This window comes from Citrus sinensis, chromosome 5 (assembly GCF_022201045.2).
Source record: "Citrus sinensis cultivar Valencia sweet orange chromosome 5, DVS_A1.0, whole genome shotgun sequence".
Classification (NCBI taxonomy): Eukaryota; Viridiplantae; Streptophyta; class Magnoliopsida; order Sapindales; family Rutaceae; genus Citrus; species Citrus sinensis.
The window spans coordinates 26,441,831-26,455,945 of NC_068560.1; the positions used below are offsets into that span (position 1 = coordinate 26,441,831).

The 14,115-nt window shown below is 33.2% G+C and overlaps 1 protein-coding gene and 1 non-coding gene across 2 annotated transcripts; one reads left to right on the forward strand and one right to left on the reverse strand.

Moving 5' to 3' along the window:
- The first annotated feature begins 548 nt into the window (after positions 1 to 548).
- On the forward strand, positions 549 to 1,972 carry LOC127902381 (uncharacterized). Its single transcript, XM_052441288.1, has 4 exons — positions 549 to 798; positions 973 to 1,056; positions 1,653 to 1,799; positions 1,890 to 1,972. The coding sequence occupies exons 1-4, from the start codon at positions 549 to 551 to the stop codon at positions 1,970 to 1,972; spliced, it is 564 nt and encodes a 187-aa protein (XP_052297248.1).
- An 11,448-nt stretch (positions 1,973 to 13,420) lies between these two features.
- Positions 13,421 to 13,527, reverse strand: LOC127902861 (small nucleolar RNA R71). Its single transcript, XR_008055497.1, has one exon. It is a non-coding gene; the product is annotated as a small nucleolar RNA R71 (small nucleolar RNA).
- Positions 13,528 to 14,115: the final 588 nt, after the last annotated feature.

Here is a 14,115-nt window from a genome sequence, read left to right on the forward strand (position 1 = left end):
GGAACGAGAGAGATTGAGAGATCTAGGGTTTACTTTTGTTTTTTTTTATTTTTCTATTTATATTTATAGATTTGCGGATAAAAATTAATATTAAAATAAATAATATCCGAGTCTGGGTTCTGAATTTGCGGGTTCACCTGAAATCGGATCCGGACCTGAAACATGCGGGTTTTCAAAAACTGATCCGAATTTCAGATAAAAATCATTCCGGTGCAGGTTGAACCCGGACCGGATTTTCTGGGTTCAATCCGGGTCCGATTCGGATCCGGGTTCGGGTTTGGTTGCCATCCCTACATGATAGCTACTATTGATTGCATTCGATTTTTATTAAAACAAGGGCTTGCATTTCGTGGGCATGATGAGTCTAGAGATTCAAGCAACCGAGGGAATTTTCTTGAGCTTCTACGTTTCTTACTGATCATAATGAAGACATTAATGTTGTCACTTTTGATAATGCTCCTGGAAATCTTCAAATGACATCAAATGAGATTAAAAAAGACATTGTAAGTTGTGCTGTAATTGAAAATACTAATATTATTATTAATGAGATGGGTGATGTTTTGTTTTCTCTCCTTATTGATAAATCTCGTATTATTTCTGCAGAGGAGCAAATGGCTGTTGTTTTGCGTTATGTGGATAAAAATGGCTATGCGGTTGAACGTTTTATTGGAATTGAACATGTTACTAGTACTACATCTATTTCACTTAAAGAGGCACTTGACAGGTTATTCTCCAGACATGGATTGAGTATGTTTAGGTTGCGTGGACAAGGATATGATGGAGCTAGTAATATGCAAGGTGAGTTCAATGGTCTAAAAGCACTGATTTTGGAAGACAACAAATGTGCTTACTTTATTCATTGTTTTGCACATCAATTTCAACTGGCTCTTATTTCTGTGGCAAAGAAGCATTAAGAAGTTAATTCTTTTTTCAATTTAGTTACAGTGTTAGTTAATGTTGTTGGTGCTTCAGCAAAATGTCGTGATATCCTTCAAGTGAAACATGCTCAAGCCATTATTAAAGCACTTGATGATGGTGAACTTTCAAGTGGAAGAGGTTTAAATCAATAGATTACTCTAAATAGATCTGCTGATACATGTTGAGGCTCACATTATGACACGTTGTTGAGCATAATCACCATGTTTCTGTCTATTGTTGATGTGCTTGAGATAATTTCAAATGAGGGGAATTCTGAACAAAGATTTCAGGCTGTAATGTTATTGAAGTGCATACAATCATTTGATTTTGTGTTTAACTTGTTGTTAATGAAAAAAATACTTGGATTTGCACATGAGTTATCACAAGCATTACGACAAAAAGATCAAGACATTGCAGATGCTATAAAATTAATTGGAGTGTATAAGAGAAACTTGCAAAAAATGAGAGAGAATGGATTAGACTCTTTACTTAGCGGAACTTCTTCTTATTGTGTGAAGCACGATATTGATGTTCCTAATATGGATGATTTATTTCAAACTCAAGGGAGATCACAACGGAAGGCTCAAAAGGTCACAAATTTGCATAATTTTCGTGTTGAATTATTTATGCAATTTTAGACATGCAACTTCAAGAATTAAGTAATCGTTTCAATAAGACGAATATTGAGTTGCTTCTTTGTGTGGTATGTTTATGCCCCAATGACTCATTTGCAGGATTTGATAAACAAAAACTACTTCGCCTTACTGAGTTTTATCCAAATGATTTTTTTCTAGTGGATCTTGTGGCACTTGAAACTCAACTTGATGTTTATATTATGGATGTGAGTTCTGACAAAAATTTTTCAGGAATAAAAGGGATTGGTGAGCTAGCAAGAAAATTGGTTGAGACTAAAAAGGATAAATTATATTCATTAGTTTATTTATTGATGACATTACCATTTATTTTACTAGTTGCCACAACTACAGTAGAAAGGGCATTTTCAGATATGAATTTTGTGAAAAATCGTCTGCGAAATTGGATGAGAGATCAATAGTTAAATGATAGTCTTGTTGTATTGATAACTCAATGAAATGAGAGTTATCATGACACTTGTAGACTTAAATCAATTTTACTTAGAGAGTAAATGATGTGTTTCTATTGCATTTTAGTTACATTTTGCATAAATATTCATTTTAGTTTAATTTTAATAAGTTTTGCTCGATTTAAAGTAATTTGTACTCAAATTGTGTGCATAATTGTAGGTTTCCAGAAGCTTATAATTCATGGAATAAATGCTATGCAATAGGCTTGCAAAAATAAGGAAAAAACATGGCTACAAAAGAGTTGAAACAAATCTGAAACAGTATAGTTGCTATAGCAACCATTGCTGTAGCAATCCTGGAACAATGACAGAGAAAATTCTACGCAGGATACTTGCAGAATTGCGATCTACAGTTTCCTAATCTGACTTATGCGCGCCCTAGGCTTCCATTTACCCTAATTTTCAGTTATAAAAGAAGCACACATCATAAGGAATAAAGGGAGCAGTCACCCAAGGAGAAAAACACAAAGAAACAAAAGAAAAACAAGATTCAAGAGAGAGATTAAGGACTGCACAAAAGGAGAATTTGCAGAAATCAATTGGGAGCTCAATCCTTCTTATTCTTCTCTTGTTTTCATGTTTTCTATTTATTCATGGAGATGTGTTTCATGGCTGAAAATTTGTTCTTTATTTTTCTTTTACAAATCATGAACTAATTTATTTGTAGTTGAGTGATAAACAATCTTGATGGTTTATTGACTGGAAATATGTGTTGCGGCATGTTTGCTGTAGCAGTTTGTTATAGATGGAGGTTGAACTTCTGTCCCGACACTTGGACTTTGGTTGAGTTTTATAAGAATGTCATAGCAGAGCTAGGAAAACCAAAAAAAAGTGTAGAAAATATCTCAAGTTTGGGGGAAAATTTTGTTGAACTGTGCTTGTTATGAAATAATTTTGTTCCAATGGCTTAAGTTGCTGAGTAACCAAGGTTGAGTATGTACCCCATATGCAAACTTGAGTCCAAAGGTAGCAAGAGTTATGAGCAATGCTGCAGCAATTATCCATTGAAAAAAAAAGAAAAAAAAAGTGATTAAGGAATGAAAAATAAAGAGGTCTGTTGCCTAAGATACTTAGTAACCTGGTCTGTTTATGAGCCCCATGTTCAGCCTTGAGTCAAAGGCGTCCAAAGGTATGACCTAGATATAACATCCTGAAGGTGTTGCTGTAGCAACTCTGACATGTACTTTGAGTGACTAATTGGGTGTCGTCATTACAAGTGATAGGCATTCACATGAAAGCTCAATATTGCATTAAAGGGTTTAATTGAAAAAAAAATTGTAGCACAGTTTGAATATAATTGTGAGTTCTGCTCCCCCATATGTGAATATATTTGTGTTCTACCTCTGATTTGTATACAAAGTTTGTGCAATGCTGTAGCACATCTAAAATTTGATCAAAGTGGCACATACACACTTTAGACAGAATGGAGCCTAAGTCTAGAACTGAACTGCTATGACTCTTTTGTATGATTAAGAGTGTGATATGAGGGTGGAAGAATTCTTGCAAATTTGATGACAGGGCTAAGTTATTTATTGCATGATTGTGTGATTGAAGTGTTCGTGTTATTGTCATTACTTGAGGACAAGTAATGGTTTAAGTTTGGGGGTGTGATAACTGTATGAAATGAGAGTTATCATGCCACTTTTAAACTTAAATCAATACTACTTAGAGAGTAAATTATGTGTTTCTATTGCATTTTTGTTACATTTTGCATAAATAATCATTTTAGTCAATCTTAATAAGTTTTGCTCGATTTAAAGTAATTTGTGCTCAAATTGTGTGCATAATTGTAGGTTTCCAGAAGTTTATAATTCATGGAAGGAATGCTATGCAATAGGCTTGCAAAAATAAGGAAAGAACATGGCTACAAAAGAGTTGAAACAAATCTGGAATAGTGTAGTTGCTGTAGCAACCATTGCCGTAGCAATCCTGGAACAACGACAGAGAAAATTCTACGCGGGATACTTGTATAATTGCGATCTACACTTTCTTAATTTGACTTATACGCGCCCTAGGCTTCCGTTTACCCTAATTTTCAGTTATAAAAGAAGCACACATCATAAGGAATAAAGGGAGTCGTCACCCAAGGAGAAAAACACAAAGAAACAAAAGAAAAACAAGATTCAAGAGAGAGATTAAGGGCTGCACAAAAGGAGAATTTGCAGAAATCAATTGGGAGCTCAATCCTTCTTATTCTTCTCTTGTTTTCATGTTTTCTATTTATTCATGGAGACGTGTTTCATGGCTGAAACTTTATTCTTTATTTTTCTTTTGCAAATCATGAACTAATTTATTTGTAGTTGAGTGATAAACAATCTTGATGGTTTATTGACTGGAAATATGTGTTGCGGCATGTTTGCTGTAGCAGTTTGTTTTGATAGTATTTATTTTTATTCATTATTTCAGTTGATCACCCATTTAATAATACAAGTTAGGAGAGCGCCGCAAAAGAGCCTATCTTAGTGGAACATATCAGAGCAATACTTGGTTTTAGATTGAGTTTCCTGGATTGAGTTTAACGTATTCCAAAAGGGTCATGCTTAATCTAAAATTAGTGATGAACTAGACATAAGGATTCACCTTGTAGGGTAAATAGAACCTAAACGTGTAATGCTATATCTCATATTGGCATAACAACTAATCACTGTTAGGTTACATATAGATATAAGATATCCAACATGCGACAGCTGAGGATACATAAGGATTCTACCCAGTGTTGTAGCAAATACTGCGGCAACCGAGCCAACCATTAGGAAATAGTCAAGACCATTAGGAGAGTTTATTCACTCAACTACTATATATTCCCATTAGTTTTATCCTTGAGCTTGACGTGATAGTTTGCTTTGTTGCATTTATTTATTGCGTTTTTATTTTAATTAGTACATTAGTTTCATTAATTGTTTATTTTATTTTAGCACAAAATCTGCACTGTTAACATTGTTGTAGCAAATCTGATAACATTAATCCTTGTGGAGACGATCTTGAATACTCATCACTTTATTACTTGTTGTGTACACTTGCACATTGACACCAATAGTATTAGTATTTATAAACCAACATGTATACATAGAAAAATATATGTCTTGTAGTCTTGATAATGAGGTTACTACATCGCCAATGAGTCTTTCTCCCAGAGCTCCCGTCTCAGTTACAGATCTTGGCAGTCCCCGATTCTGCTCTTCACATCAAGGTCAGGGCCACTCCACGTCAGTCTCTGTCGTCGGTTTCGGATCAGCGTTCTTATTCTTCAACGTTTTCAACATATGAAACCTCGTCGAGGACAATTATAAGTGTATTGAATTAAATACTTTAATAAATTTTTATTTTGATATATGTTATTTGTTAATTACTTTCTTGAATTAAATTACTATTTGAACTTAGCCCCTCCTAAAAATAATTCATGGCACCGCCACTGACTGTATTAGAATAATACTATACAACTTTTGATTCTACACTGTATTGTATTAATTTTTAATTATACCATGTTTGGTATTGCATTATACTGTATTATTTTTTTTGTAATTAATTTAAATTATTTATTTTAAAAAATAATATTATTAGTACTTAGAAAAATACTAAATATAGAAATGTTACATTTTAGAAATTTAACATTTTTTTGGTTTAAATGTTCAACAACATCATAATTCTGCGTAAAGATTGAAGCTTATAATCTTAAATTTTATGCAACATGATTTATTTTGAAGTATTTTCGAAATATACAACCTGTGAAATAAAAATCAAAGTAAATAATTTAATCAAATAATCTCCAAATAATATAACGCATAAATAAATAGTTAAAGCCTATAAGATTAATTCAAAAGTCAACTTAGGATGATAAAATAAAAATTTGTGCATACCACAAGATAATCACATAATCACAAAGTGATATAATAGTTGGAACATATTTACTAACAAAATAAATTGTGCTAAATAATCCAAGTAAGAGTTCTGTAGTATATGTAATAATATATTATATCATTTTTATGTTATTATTAATTTTAAGTATAGCTCATAGGAAGTAGAGCTTACATAATTTTTTTTAATTGTCTTTTGTATTCCATTATATAAATAAATATAATTAAATTTTTGTTATTAGTTATATTGAATTGTTAAATAATAATCAATTTTATCTAGTAATTATTACTATAATATAATTATAATTAATATTATGTTATGTTCTTATTTTATATATTTTTAAAGTATTTACTATTAGTTACATTAACTTATTAACTATTAGTCAATTTTATATATGAATTATTATAATAGAATAAACATACATTATTTACTTATATTTTTAATATAATAAAAATTAACAAATAATATTATATTATATTAAAAAATTATATTTATTTATTATTATTATAAAGTTAAAAACGACAACTATTTCATTAGTTAAACTTGACTGGGAATCGAGTTTAGTTTATATAGCTAGTTGCTACAACCAAATATGAAAGCGATGCAACCCCATGTAAGGAGGGTGCCAAACATCCCCATAGTGCTATAAAATGCTATTTAAAGATTAGTGTTGGCTCTAAAATCCTCAAAAGTAGTCTCTATCACATTTTATTGCTACTGAAATGGTTAAAAATTAGTGATTATGTTAAAATTTTATATTATTCATAGTTGTCCTTCCTCAGCAAATGTAGCCTAAAATGATAAAAACTTATGTAGGTTATGCATGACATCTTAATATGTTAAGGTTGTGCACCCAAACGAATAAGAACTTACTTTTGCTTGGCCTGCTTGGTATTGTGTTGGAACTATCTATTTTAATGCTATGTGTGAAGGATAAGCAAGTTGCCAAGCTATTAGCTATCGTGTCAAGTGAATTTGCAGCATGTGAATTAGTTTTACCTAATAGTTTTGACCGTTTCTTCTAATTTTAGGCTCAGTCGCTACAACTTCTGCTACAGCACTGGGATAAAACCAATGAGCATTGAGTAATAAAGTGATTAATCTCTCTTAATGGTTTTGACTGTTTCTTCTAATTTTAGGTTTGGTTGCTACAGCTTCTGCTATAGCACTGGGCAGAATCCTATTGTATCCTCAGTTGTCGCATGTTGGATATCTTATATTTTTACGCAACCTAATAGTGACCAATTGTTATGCCAACATAAAATATAGCATTACACGTTTAGGTTTTAATTATCCTATAAGGTGAATCTCTATGTGTAGTTCATCACTAATTTTAGATTAAGTATGTCCTTTTTGGAATCAAGTAAAACTCAACTCAGGAAACCCAATCTAAAACCAAGTATTGCTATAATATGTTCCACTAAGATAGGCCATTTTGTGGCTCTTTCTTGACTTGTATCATTAAAGGATTAGTCAGCCGAAATTATAAATATAAATAAATATTATCAAAAGAAAATGCTATAGCAAACATGCAACAACACATATATTCAGTCAATAAACCATCAAGATTGTTTATCACTCAACCACAAATAAATTTAGTTTATAATCTGTAAAAAAAACATGAACAGCAGAGTTTTAGCCATCAAATACATCCTCATGGTTAAAAAATAAACAAGAAAACAATAAACCATCTGCACTGTTCCAAACTTATTTCAATTCTTCTGCAACCATGTTCTTTTATTCTTTTTGTAAGCCTATTGCAACAACATCATTTTCTTGAGATTCGAGCTTCTAATTACCTACACTTATGTATATGATTTATGCACACAATTATTTGAAATCAAACAAAATTTACTAAAATTAAACTAAAATGGATGTTAATGCAAACTATTATTAAAATGCAATAAAAAACGCATTATTTACTCTCTAAATAATATTGATTTTACTCTAAAAATGCCATGATAACTCTCATTTCATAGAGTTATCACACCTCCAAATTTAAATCATTACTTGTCCTCAAGTAATGACAATAATATTAACACTCAATCACACATTAATAACATAGCTCTGCCATCAAGATTGCAAGGATTCGTCAACTATTAGATCACACTCTTACTCACACAAAATTGCCATAGCAATTTAGTTCTAGACTTAGGCCTCATTTTGTCCAAGGTGTGTGTGTGCCACTTTGATCAAATTATAGAGATGCTACAACATTGCACTGCTGTTACATACACTTTAGAGGTAGAACACAAGTACATTCATACATGGGGGAGAAATCACAAACAAGTTCAAAACTATGCTATAGCAAAATATTCTTTTTTTTTAAAGATTTCTCTTCAATGTATCATTGATTTTTTATGTGAATGTCTATCACTTATTGTGATGACACCCAATTACTCACTCAATGTACAAATTAGAGTTGCGACAGTAATGCTCACTACACAGTCTTATCTATAGACATCTTAAATTCAAGGCTGAACATGAGAATCATGAACAGACATAGTTACTCAATACCCTATACAGAGGACTTTCTCTCTTTGAATTTTTTGTTTTGTTATGCTACAACAAAGCTTATGGCTCTTGTTGCCTTTGGACTCAAGTCTGCATATGGGGTACACGCTTAGCCCTGTTTACTCAGCAATTTAAGCTATTGGAGTTAACAAAAATTTTCCCCCAAACTTGAAATTTTGCTACCCTTTTTAATTTTCTAGCTTTTGTTACAGTATTCTCATAAAACTTAGCCAAAGCCTAAGTGTTGGGATAAAATTTCAGCCCTCATCCATGAATTAACTCTACTTTGCGATCTAAAAAATTGTATAAAACTCACTTTATCTTCATTAAGTTTTCACTCCATACACAAATACAAGATGGCAGAGCTACACACAATACTGTTAACATATATGTTTCTATAATGTTGATTTTTAATGATAACAAACAAGGTTAAGAATGATTAATCTTTTAAGCTCAAATTGTAAGGGAAGCTTACATTTAGGGGGAGCAATTTGTGCAATCATTCTTTAAATACATGAAAAGTTTGGCATCATAAAAAAGGGGGAGCTTTTTAACATTTATATATTCATAATGTTAATTTTGATGATAACAAACAAAATTAAGAATGGTTGAGATTTTAAAAACTCAAATTAGTTTTTATACATTTTAAATAAATCATTATTTTCACATTATAAAGGTTTTATATTTAATGGAAAAATGATTTTATGAAATTAGTTGTTTTTCAAGTTTATGGTTAATTAAAAGAGTTTGAGAACTTTGAAATCAATAATCTTTGCTTTGATTTCTGGAGGACTTATGTGAAAAGTTTCATATAGTTTAGGGCCACAGTATAATTTTATAAAGTTTTGGGGTAAAATTATAATTATAAAAAATAGTTTATTGTAGCCGTCATGGTAGCAAATGGCTAACCGACATCTTGATAACAGCTAGCTGACATCGAACATAATTGGAGTTTAGTTTCTGGAAACTAACGGCAATCCGATATCTTGAAAACGGCGATCTGATAATTTAAAATTCTGTCCAACGGTAACTTGGACCAGTTAAAACGGCAATCCAACTTTGAGTTAATGGCAGTTCGACTTTGAACAGAAAGTCAATAACGGCTATTTTTCAGGTCTAACTATAAATAAGCTCAATCAAATTCAAACAACAACAATTCCAACGACTATCATTGAGCAAAATATTGAGCATACAACTTTCATTGAGCTTTAATCCTTGTATTCATCTCATTTATTCACACATTGCACTTTCATTTGTGATCAAACACTGTGTGTGAGAGAAATTCATTTGTAATCATTTTTGTAAAATCAAGTTAAGAGATTGTAAGTGTTGAGATACACATGGGTTAAGAGATTGGGAATAATCTCTTGTTGTGAAGATTCATTGACACATTAGAAGTCAATTGTAAGTATTTGAAGCCTTGGAGGCTTACTTAGTGAAATCCTCAAGCCTAGTGATTCTTCTGGTGATGTAGCAACTCAAGAGGTGGCCCCTTTATGTTTGTTGAATCCCTTGGGAGTTGTGGAAGCAGATTTAGTTGGCTTTTGGTGTGGAGCAGCTGGAGCAGGTTTTGTTGCAGCAGAGTCCTTGGCAGTGATTTTAGCAATGATGTCTAGGAGGCACTTCTTCTCCGTAGCAGTTTGAGTAACCTAGCTGTTTCATGTTCTGCATCAATGTCCTCTGAATCTTCTTCTGAGTTGTCTTCATCCAAAACTTTTTCTTTGCCCTTGTTGGAGAGGACTGGGATTGGGGGCTCAACATCTTAATCCTCCTCTGGCTCATCTTGATAATCTCTGATGATGTATTTTGCATTCGTTTAGGAGGCACCATTTGAGGTACTTCCTCTTTCTCCTCCTCTAGGCCTTTTTCTTCTTCTTCTCCTAGTGAGCTGTCGGTTTCTGATTTAGCACCCTCTGCTTCTTTTAGAGCTGGTTGGTCATCATCTGTTGACTCTGATTCCTTTTTACTAGTTGCTGCTTGAGTGGTTGGAGCATCTTCTTCTGTTGGGTGGAAGTTAAATTGTTGTAGTAAAGTGTTAGGAAAGTCTATGTTTTTGCTTTTCATGTAGACAACAAATTGATGCAAGTGGTCTTCAAGATGCATTAAGTAGTTCCAAAATCTATTATTTTCTCTTCGCTATGCCTTTACACATTGAGTGATACTGTCACTCAACTCTTGTAACCTTATTTCGACCCCAATGACCCTCCTTGCACCTGCTACAGTAATAGGCTCTGGCATGGCTACAGTAAATTCTCCAACAATTCTTTTTATGGTTTGAGTAGTGAGGGCTCCTTCATTCTTAATACGTTCATCTTCAGCAGTTATGCTCACCTTTCTTGAGACACGGTGGTGGTGTGTGTTGTGGGTATCAATCTAGATTTTAAAAACTTTACCCAAATTTTGGCAATTGGTTTCAAATTGATCCTATTTATTACTCTACCTTCCTCATTTGCCCATGAACCCACGTCAATAGTAAGGGTTTTTAGCACACTATTCCACTTCTTAGGGGTCATGCTTCCAATCATATTTTAGTATTCACAGTCAACATTAGAAGGTAAATTGTAAAAAGCATTGATTACTCTTGGGTCTAAGGGGACTTGAGTGTTCCTTACCCACACTTTTCGTTGCTCTTGCCCCAACATATTGGCATAAAATTCCTAGACAATCGGTAGCAAAAATTCCCTTGTATGTTTACAAAATTCCAATCAGCCCCTTCTTACTATAATAAATAGATAATATGGATTATTTCAGAAGGTTGTGGCGGGAATTAGAAACCCTTTTCTTCTAAAATCTTTCATATTTCGATAAATTGTTCGAACTTTTCTTCAACTTTGTAGCCTTGGAAGCGTGATGGATTCTTTAGACAACATGCCATCTTCTTGTATCTCGTCCTTGCTAGAGTAGTTGCAACGAATTTGTTGGATAACGAAGGCTTAAGCTGTAAAAGGAATTGTGAATTCTGAGGATTGTTGCTAAAAGAGGAGAAAAAATTAGAGTTAAATTCTAGTTGGTACAATGAAACCCTAATATATAAGTGATGGTAAAAATAGAAATAAAATAAAAATTAGTTTAAGGAGATAAAATTGGAAATAAGATTTTGAATTTAAAACATATCCAATTTAAATTGGAAAAAAGATTTTAAATTTAAAACATATCAAATTTAAATAAGAAAAGGATATCAGTTCGGGAGTCTAGGGATTATGTATTCCCTTCTGTTAGAGTGCAATTTATGCACTAGTTTTGCATTGTTTACTTCTCTTAATATCGATGTTTTGCACTTAATAATAGTGATTTACTTGTGTTTTACTTTTGTAGGTGCAGTTGTATTGATTAGTGATAAAATTGAGCTACAAGATGATGTTTAAGGATGATTGTTCTCTTGGAGAAATTATGAGCGGCAGAAGAACTTTGTTGATAAGGCGTGGGCGCGTGCTGTCAACTGCGAACCTGCAGTTTTTAGTTTAACGTGTTTTGTATTTTTGGTTATTTTTATAATTACGAATTTAATATTTCAGATATTAGTATTTTATTTTAAATAGAACTCTAAAAGAGAAGAGAGAGAGGGTATTTAAGGAGGAATCTATTGTGAAAAAAGGGGATTTTGATTGGAGAAAAAGAAAGAAAGCCTAGATCTAAACTTTTCTCTTCTCTCTATGAAGAGCTAAACCTATTTTTCTGGTTGAAGGATAATGAAGTTTTGATTCATCACTACTATGAGATCTTTCTTATGCTTTAATTGTTTTATTGCTTTTTGGATATTTGTTTATTCTCTGAATTAGTTTCATGATTATGTTTGTTAATTAGGTAATTGGCCACTATTTAATTATCAACTTAATCTATTGTTAATTAAAAGATTCATCGTATGAAGATTTTAATGTTTGTCACAAATAACATAGCAGTGAGTTGTGTTATGAGAATAAACAATCTAATTTAAATGAATCATCATGTGTGTTGATTAGGATTTGGGTCTCTCTGGTTTTTCAGGCTGTCAATTGATTAAATCCTATGATCGTATCTAGGGTTGTCTATTGATTAGGGAAATAACCAATGGTCGTACCTTGGTTATCGACTAGTTAATGAGAGATTGGCTATTAGAAGGTCTCAGTAGCTATAACCGGTCTATTCATAAGTAATAATAATCTATATTTGAATCAATGACCAGTAGTCGAACCAAGCTGAGTTAATTCCTTCAACCAGGGCTTTCTCCAATTTGAATTACAACTTTAATTTGCATTCTTGTTATTTTAATTTGATTTTTATTATTGTCAACAATTCCCCCATTTTACGTTTTACGTTTTACGTTTCAAAAGGATTTAAATAATTACCGATCTCTGTGGACACGACCCTGCTCAATCACTATACACAATTTATTTAGAGTATGAATTTATTTTTGTTGGCTTCGACAACCATCAAATTTTGGCGCCGTTGCCGGGGATTGGTGTCGTTTATTTAATCCTTTTTACGTTTTACTTGGTGTATGGTTCGTTCTTCTTGTACAGGTACACTTTCGTTTGATCCTGAAATTGAGAAGATAGCTCGCCAGCTGAGACAGCTGACGAAGCGAGCTAAGCAACGATCCTCGTCGCCTTTGCTTTCTGAAATGGAGACAGTGCCTAATTTAGTTGAATCATCTAGCGATTCAGAAGAATAAGTGATGGATAGACCTGCACATGTAGAAAGAACTCTTAGAGAGTTAGCTGAACCAGACTTGAATCAACAGCCACTCTGCATTCAATATGTAGACTTGGAGGTAAATTTTGAATTAAAGTCTGGACTCATTCATTTATTACCCAAGTTTCATGGTTTTGCAGGTGAAGATCCTCATAAACATCTTAAGGAGTTTCATGTTGTGTGTTCAAGTATGAGGCCACAAGGCGTGACTGAAGAGCAGATTAAGCTGCGTGCTTTTCCGTTCTCTGTAGATGGGCTAGTTAAAGACTGGTTGTACTACTTGCTCCTGGATCGATTACAACGTGGAATGGTTTGAAGAAGCAGTTCCTCGAGAAGTACTTTCCTGCTTCAAGAGCTGCCAACATCAGAAAAGATATTTGTAGGATCAGACAACTTCCTGGGGAGACTTTGTATGAGTATTGGGAGCGATTCAAACAATTGTGTGCCAGCTGTCCTCAGCATCAGATTTTTGATCAACTTCTTATTCAATTTTTTTACGAAGGACTGTCATTAATGGATAGGAGTATGATAGATGCTGCTAGTGGAGGTGTGTTGGTGAACAAGACCCCTACTCAAGCAAGGGAGTTGATATCAAATATGGCTGCCAATGCACAACAATTTGGCCGCAGGCAAGATCTCACTTCAAGGAAAGTGAATGAGGTAAATATTTCTTCTGTTAAACAACGTTTAGATAAACTTACTTCTCTTGTAGAAAAGTTTGTTGTAGGTAATGTGCAACAGGTGAAGACTTGTGGCATTTGTTACAATATGAGTCATTCAACCGATATGTGTCCTACACTTCAAGAAGAACCCGTTGAACAAGCCAATGCAGTTGGAGGATTTCCAGGCATGCCTCAGAGGAGGTATGATCCTTATGCACAAACATACAATCCGGGATGGAAGGATCATCCCAACTTCAGCTATGGAGTTAGGCCGTCAGGATTCCCACAACAGTATCCACCAAGACAACCAGCACCTCCACAGTCAAACTCCAAGTCAGGTATATCTCTTGAAGAAATTGTTAAATCACTTGCGACTAACACTCAACAATTTCA

What these genes read in the sequence shown, in the direction of transcription:
- LOC127902381 (XM_052441288.1), top strand. Translation starts at nt 549, where the DNA reads ATGGGTGATGTTTTGTTTTCTCTCCTTATTGATAAATCTCGTATTATT. An exon ending in TGAACTTTCAAGTGGAAGAG is followed by an intron (nt 1,057 to 1,652) that starts GTTTAAATCAAT and finishes ACTCATTTGCAG; the next exon opens with GATTTGATAAACAAAAACTA. An exon ending in TTCAGGAATAAAAGGGATTG is followed by an intron (nt 1,800 to 1,889) that starts GTGAGCTAGCAA and finishes TTATTTTACTAG; the next exon opens with TTGCCACAACTACAGTAGAA.